At 57.7% G+C, this 7,634-nt stretch overlaps 1 protein-coding gene across 1 annotated transcript; it reads left to right on the plus strand.

Moving 5' to 3' along the window:
- Positions 1–34: 34 nt before the first annotated feature.
- Positions 35–6,572, plus strand: LOC112109189 (cytochrome P450 2B4-like). The gene is made up of 6 exons (XM_026658770.2): positions 35–193; positions 1,111–1,287; positions 2,107–2,248; positions 3,752–3,939; positions 5,000–5,141; positions 6,164–6,572. The coding sequence occupies exons 1-6, from the start codon at positions 35–37 to the stop codon at positions 6,343–6,345; spliced, it is 990 nt and encodes a 329-aa protein (XP_026514555.1). The 3' UTR covers positions 6,346–6,572.
- Positions 6,573–7,634: the final 1,062 nt, after the last annotated feature.

Consider the following 7,634-nt stretch of genomic DNA (forward strand, 5'->3'; position numbering starts at 1 on the left):
GCAACTAAGCAGCTCTCGGACCTGGCCGCCAGGGATGCCCTTGGACCCCACCTTCATGCTGCGGCGCTCCGTCTCCAACGTCATCTGCTCCGTGGTCTTCGGGGCGCGGTTCAGCTACGAGGATGAGGAGTTCCAGACGCTGCTCGGCCTGATCCAGGCGAACTTCCGGCGCGTGGACACCGTCTGGGTGCAGGTAAGAGCCCCTGCGGGGTGGGTTAGCGAGGCCCGGCCGGGCTGGCCTTTTGCATCCCACCTGTGACCTCCCCCCAGGTGGGTCGTCAGCAGGGACTGGATCGGACAGCTCCAGCCCCAGAGCACAGGCCGCTCTGCCGGTTGAACTAAAGGAGCAGCTCCCTCAGCTGGTAGCGGTAGTAGCGCGTATCCGCTCTCTGGACCAGCCAATAGAGGGCAAAAGGACACATAGAGGGGGAAAGGTCTTTGCTGCCCAGACCCCAGCCGAGATCAGGGCCCCGTCGCGCCGGGCGCCGCCCAGACCCCAGCCGAGATCAGGGCCCCGTCGCGCCGGGCGCCGCCCAGATCCCAGCCGAGATCAGGGCCCCGTCACGCCGGGCGCCGCCCAGACCCCAACCGAGATCTAATCCTGTCCTCCAACCCCTCCCAGCTGGGTGTCACTGCAGATTTTCCAAGCACGGCCTACGCTGCATTATCCCAGTCATTAACGACTCGCCCAGCATCAAACAGGAACTGAACCCCACTGGCCTGAGCATGCACCAGCCCCTGCCCCCCCCCTCCCCCCGTCCTCCTGCCCTGGAGCCGTGGGCAGATGCCGTATACACAGGCCCTGGCTTGAGCCATCCCAACTCGCTCCGCTTGCTTTGGAGTTTAGGGGTCACTGATTAATCACTTCCCCCCCCCCCAGGCCTAAGGGGTGCGTAGCCCCCTCCCCGCCCCGACAGGGCCTAGGTGCTGCTTAACCACTTCCCCCAGGCCCCACTTAACACCCCCCAGGCCTAGGCATGGCTGAAGGGGGACCTCAGCGGTGCCCTAGGCCTGGTACTGAGCCCTCTGCTCCGGGGGGTTGGGGGATCTCGCCCCCCGCGTGAGGGAATCGCTTGGCACCCACTGCGACCCCTTCGTTACGTCCGGCAGCTCTACAACCTCTTCCCTGCCGTCATGAACCACCTGCCCGGCCCTCACAACCGGCTCTTCGAGAACTTCGAGGAGCAGAAGCGCTACGTGGCCGGGGTCGTCCGGAAGCACAAAGAGACCCTGGACCCGTCCTCCCCGCGGGACTACACAGATGCCTTCCTCATCCGGATGCAGCAGGTCAGGGCCGTTAGCGGCGGCGACGGCTGGCCTGGCGCTCACCGGCTGGCACTCCTCGGCTCATTGACTGCAAGGCCAGAGGATCCTAGTGTGATCATCTAGTCTGACCTCCTGTGTAAACCAGGCCTGGTTTGGTTAAACCAGATTGGCCCCACTGGGCTGAAGCCCCCGTGTAGACACATTGATTCTGGTTTAGCTTCCACCTGTTCCTATCACTAGGGCTGGTTGGGATTCACACGCGAGAAAAACATTTGATTGTTGAGAAATGCCAATTCGGCAAAACCGAATCGTTCCACAGGAAAGGGTCGGTTTCAAGGAATTTCTCGATGTAGAAAAAATTTGAAGGTTCAAAACTGTCCATATGCCCTGTTTCCAAATGAAAATTTTCAGTTTTCCAGCTGAACGTGACTTTTTGTTTTGAAATTCGAGCGGAGTACAAAATATTTATTAGTGTTTTTTTTTTAAAAAAAAAAAGGTCAAAATTTAAGCAAAACGACCCGTTTTAGTCAGTTTTTCAATTCCCGAAAACATTCCAAATTCTGACATTCGGGACAGGGGGAAAAAAATGTCCAAAATCTCGACCATTTTCACAAGACAGGAAAACTGCTTCCCAGCAAGATCTAGAACGGGCTCGGGTGACCCTCACCCAAAGAGAGCCTGGCTGAAACCAACATCAGAACATCTGAATTTATCCAGCGTTATCAGAATATCCACCTTGCTAGTCCACCCTCCCAGCGCATGAAATCCGAGCGCTCGAGAAAGCCGCAGTTCTGCCCTGCAAGGGACTCACAACCTCTCCTCTGCACCCCTTGTCTCTAGGAGGAAAACGATCCGGACACCAAATTCCACCACGAAAATTTGATCCTCTCGGCACTGGATTTATTCTTCGCGGGCACGGAAACCACCAGCACCACGCTGAGATACGGGCTGCTGATTCTGCTGAAGTATCCTCCCATCACAGGTCTCTACTAGATCTGTCTAGGGGCGCCGGCTGAGCACTTCACAAACAGCCCCCACCCAGCAACCCGAGGAAACTAAATCGCCTCCCCGGGGAACCCTGCATCGGCAGCACTTTCCCCATCCAAGCACCTGTCCAGGGAGTTAAAACAAAGAAAACTTTATCCCTAGGTTCCAAGGCCAGAAGGGACCCCGACGGCCCTGGAACGCCCCAGAGAGAACCCCTCTGAACTGGAGCCGAGCTTTTTAGAGAAACAAGCAATCTTGGCTGGAAAATGGCCAGTGATGGAGAACTCCCCAGCCTTTGGGAAGACGTTCCGCCCGCTAATGGCCCTGCCTTAAAAACTTCCACCAAATTTCCAGTCTGATTTTGTTGAGCTTCAGCGGGTGGGAGGAGCGGGGGGGGGGAGGGGGGACAGACTAAAACTTGGGAAAACCAGCAATTAATTAAATCAACAGCACCTGTTAGGTAAGATCCACCCCAGGGTAACTCGACCTTCCATCTCATCTACAGTTGTGAGTAGAGATTGAGGCAATGCGCTCTAGAACTAGCCGCATCCCTTCTCCGCTGTGCCCCACTTACCGTTTGTTATCCAAGGCTGGCAGGGTGCAAACCACAGGCAGGTTCATCTCTGGCCCCTACAGGAAGGGCTATTTTGGGGGCTCAGACCCTGCACAAAGCCCTTGCATACAGCAACCAATGCACATTCATTACCCTGCTCTTTCTCTCCTTTGGGCCTTGCCCAGATTCTACTTACCCAATCACACCAGACTACTATTTTAGTTATGGTGACCCCTCACCCTAGCCACATTCAGTGCAGTTCTCTTGTCCTTTCATTTCCCAGCTGGAATAAACATGTTTGATTATCCCCAGAATTAAAACTTAACTGATTTTTGACCAACTTGCCCCAAACTGTCACATGAGTGAAATGCAAATGAGGCTTGGCCCATTTGTCCCCACGCTCACCAGCAGATGGCAGCAGAGAGCTCCTGCTCTACCGAGCCTCTGTCCACCTGGTGTTCTCAAGCAGCTCCGGGCCGCTCTTCTCCCTGTTCACCAACAGGTGTCAATAGCGAGCGACCTATTCTCCAGGGCACCCCAAAACACACCCCCAGAGAGGAGGAACCCAGCGCTGCCCAGACACTGCCCCCAAAGAATTTCCAGTCCAACTAGCTAAAGGAAGGAAGCCAAGGCCTGGAGATTTGTCACAGCTCACCCAGGAATCGAACCTACCACTCCTGACTCCAGTCTGGCTGGCCTAAGCACAAAGCCATGCCGCCAGTCCTTTAGGGACTCACTTACCCCTTCTCTGTGGCTGTATTATGCAGGGCTAGCTGGGACTTGAACCTCGCTCACCTGAGCATTCGCCCATTGCCATCACCGTAAGACCAGCCTTGAATAGCGTTGCCGGGCTGGCACTTGAGAAATACCAGCACATCAGGAGAAGGGAATGGCAGGAGAAGTGACCTTCGCCCGGCTCATCTCTTAACTCTTTCGTTTGTACAGAAAGAATTCAGGAGGAGATTGAGCGAGTCATCGGCCAGGACCGCGTCCCGGGCATGGAGGACAGGTCCAAGATGCCCTACACCGACGCTGTGATCCATGAGATTCAGAGGTTCGCGGACATCATTCCTCTGGGCGTTCCCCACTCGGTGACACGGGACACCCAGTTCAGGGGATACGCCATCCCTAAGGTACACATGACATGGATCCCCTTTGTCCAAAACCCGAGCTGGGCGTCTTCAAGATAGAACGGGGCGGAGCCGGGATCTTTCAGTTCTTGGGTCTTTTCAAAAAACCGGGGTAAAAAATTGTTTCAGGCTGGACCGAAAATGAACCATGTTTGCATTTTTGCAGAGAACAGAAGAGTAAAAAAAGAAAAAGGAAATTGTTTCCGGTCGAAGGACAGGTTTTGTCTCACTCTCGCCCGTTTTTAGATGTTTACATTTATTTTTGTAAGAACAGGACATTTTGAAGTGAAAAGTGGGCTCCAACTGAAAAAAACAACCCATTTCGTTTCAGAAATATTCCACGCAACAGAGTTTTCCCCCCAGCGTGACCAATCTGGCACAAAGGCCACGAATTCCTGAACCATTTCAGTGTCGCCGTAGCTGCGTTTTTCACCAAACCAAGTTTCAGACGAAAAGGGTCGGGCGGCTGCCGCTCTGTCCTCGTGGGGCCCCGTTCCCCAGCGCCCTGCCCCCGGCGTTGGCGGCTGCGCTTGTGCAAGGGAGCTGTTGGATTGGAATGATCAGCCTGGTGCACCAACCTTGCACGGGGTAGAAATGAGAGCACGAGGCCTCGTGTGACTTGCTGGCAAAGCTGGTTTTGCTGCCCTCTAGTGGCTGGTCCCCTCAAGAATAGCTGCTGCTGGTTTGAGAATGAGGCTGAAAGTCACGGGTTCAAACTCTGCCAACGACCGCTGTCGGGGGTTGTTACCGTGACACTGGCCTGGTTTAACGAGAGGGGCGTTATTTATAGCACAGCCAAGCCATGGGGCTAAGGATCCTTCCTGTGGTTATGTAGACTGTAGCTCGCTGGGTCAGGGACCGTCTCTCGCTCTGAGTCTGTGCAGCGCCTGGCACAAGGGGGCTGCAGGAAGGGCCCATGAGAAGGCCTCAAGCCCAGCCCTGAGCAGGACCAAATACCTCTGGGGAGGCAGGCGCCGTCCATCTCTAGGGAAGGCCCATAAGCATCCGTGCTCTTGGATCTGGAGCCGTTTCCGCTAAGCCGGGTCCGAACTCTCCCCTCCAGGGCACGGCCGTCTTTCCCGTCTTGCATTCCGTCCTGCACGACCCCGCGCAGTTCGAAGACCCGGAGACCTTCGACCCCGGGCATTTCCTGGACGAGGCGGGTGGATTTCAGAAGAACGCGGCGTTCATGGCCTTCTCCGCAGGTCGGTTCTGGGCTCCCTTTAGCAGCTGCGTTCGCAGGGCGCCCGCCCGGGGGCAAAAGCAGAGCTCCGTCTCCCGGCGGTGCAGTGCCACGCGCGCCGGAAACGACGCTGCCCGAGGCCGCCAGCATTGATCCTGCCCCCGTGCACAGGCCTAGACACCCACAACGGCCTCTTTCGAGGACTTCCGTGGGGCGTAGGGCTTGCGTCGGCCCCCTGTGCTGGGTGAACACCAGCGGATGAGCGAGGGCTCGGCGGGATGTGTGATGCGGGTGGCAATGTGGGATTTTTGAAGGACGGGGTCTCCTTGTCTCCCCAGCCCACTCCAGACTCCAAGCCGGGGAGATGTTCCCTCAGCTCGGTCCCTGCTGGTTCTTCATACAGCAAAACCCGCTGCCCCGGGGGCTGAGCAAGGGTCGCAGCTCCCGCGCTCCTGGGAAGCACCCAACGGCTTCAGAGCCGGGCTCCTCGCCCTGGCGTCGGAGCACCTCCTCTGTCCATTAGCTGGGCAAATTGAAGTCCCCGGGGCACTCCCTGGGGTCCTTGGCGTGTGTGTGGGAAGCTGAACCCAGGTGTGGTCAGGACGGGCCATTAAACCCCCTTGTGCACCACACAGCCTGGAGCTGCTGGGTCCAGGTGTCACTTACAGCAACCTCAGGGCTGCTCTAATTCATGATCCGTCCCCTATGGACCCTGCAGGGCAGGGAATAGCCACAGTGCAGCACACTCCGGCCACGCCCCCGATCTGCCCCCTATGGGCCCTATGGGGCAGGGAATAGCCCCAGTGCAGCGCGCTCCGGCCACGCTCTGATCCGCTCCATATGCTGGCGGCTGTGCAGGGTGGGTGCAGGGCCGCTATGCCAGCACCACACGGGGCAGGGAGGCCCCTGCTTGGGGGGATTCTGAGGGAGCCGTTCCTACCCAGAGGGGCCTGGGAATCGGGCCCCGGGGATGTGCATCCGCAATCTTCTTTACAGGGGGATACGCAAAGCCCCCAAGCAAATAACGCCCGTGGCTCTTTGCAGGGAAGCGGGCGTGTCCCGGCGAGGGCCTGGCCCGCATGGAGCTCTTCCTCTTCTTCACCTCCATCCTGCAGCGCTTCGCCCTCCGCCCGCCCGCCCGCCCGCAGGACCTTGACATCACCCCCGAGTACCACGGCTTCGGCAAGGTGCCGCGCGAGTATCAGCTGCAGCTCGTCCCCCGCTGAACGCCAGCAGCCGTGCCATGGCGGCCAGGCCCAGTTCCCCGGCGGCCTGCACCTCGCCCAGCGCGTTACACTGGTGCAAAACACTATCGGGGCCAGGCAGGAGCATTGTGCACATGAGAAAACCAGGAGCATGACTGTGGAGGATCCCGCGTGGGTGTGTGAGCCCAGCTCTGTGTGTGTGTGTGTGTGTGTGTCCCTGCTGGGGGGGCCGGGAGGGCTGAGCCCTGTGTGTGTGTGTGTGTGTGTGTGTGTACTGCCCCCTGCTGGAGGGACTTCACTGAGCCCTGCTCTGCGTGTGTGTGTCTGTGTCTGTGTCCCGGCAGGGGGGGCTGAGGTGTGTGTGTGTGTGTGTGTGACATTGCACCCTGCTGGAGGGACTGAGCCCTGCTCTGCGTGTGTGTGTGTGCGTGTACTGCCCCCTGCTGGAGGGACTTCACTGAGCCCTGCTCTGCGTGTGCGTGTCTGTGTCCCGGCAGGGGGGGCTGAGGTGTGTGTGTGTGTGACATTGCACCCTGCTGGAGGGACTGAGCCCTGCTCTGCGTGTGTGTGTGTGCGTGTACTGCCCCCTGCTGGAGGGACTGAGCCCTGCTCTGCGTGTGTGTGTGTGTGTGTGCAAGGCACACTAGATACACTCGCCGTGTCCGTGGTCTGTCTGAAGCCGACTCCCCTTTGGCAAAGAGAAGCGGTTGAAATACAATCCAGTTTCGTTGTGCTCCGAGTGTCTTTTTACCTCTTCAGAGGGGAGCCGTGTTTGTCTGTATCAGCAAAAACAAGGAGACTGACAAATGTATTTGGGCCTCAGCTCTCGTGGGCTAAACCCACTTCAGCGGCTGCCTGGAGTGGAGCATACAGTAGGCAGGGCCGGCTCCAGGGTTTTTGATCGTGATCTGCGGCGGCAATTCGGCGGGAGGTCCTTCGCTGCGAGCGGGAGTGAGGGACCGTCCGCCGAATTGCCGCCGAACACCTGGACGTGCCGCCCCTCTCCGGAGTGGCCGCCCCAAGCACCTGGTTGGCATTGCAAGGTGGTGCCTGGAGCCGGCCCTGGCAGTAGGAAGAGCTCTATATATACACAGAGAACATGAACAAGTGGGGCTTGCAATACCAGCTATAACCAGACTAATCAATTAAGATGAGCTATTCCCAGCAGGAGGAAAAAAACCTTTTGTAGTGATAATCCAGGTGGCCCATTTCCAACAGTTGCCAAGAAGGTGTGAGCAACAGTAGGGGAAAAGATTAGCCTGGGGGAATAGTTTTAGTGGGAGTGGCTGGGTCATTGCACACAGTAATCT

The sequence above is a fragment of the Terrapene carolina genome, unplaced genomic scaffold (genome assembly GCF_002925995.2).
Source record: "Terrapene carolina triunguis isolate 2854851 unplaced genomic scaffold, T_m_triunguis-2.0 Scaffold517, whole genome shotgun sequence".
NCBI lineage: Eukaryota > Metazoa > Chordata > Testudines > Emydidae > Terrapene > Terrapene triunguis.

Bases quoted from the DNA above. Each gene is read 5' to 3' on its own strand.
- LOC112109189 (XM_026658770.2), top strand. From the start codon at position 35: ATGCCCTTGGACCCCACCTTCATGCTGCGGCGCTCCGTCTCCAACGTC. The intron at 194-1,110 runs GTAAGAGCCCCT...TACGTCCGGCAG, and splicing joins TGGACACCGTCTGGGTGCAG to CTCTACAACCTCTTCCCTGC. The intron at 2,249-3,751 runs GTCTCTACTAGA...TCGTTTGTACAG, and splicing joins GAAGTATCCTCCCATCACAG to AAAGAATTCAGGAGGAGATT.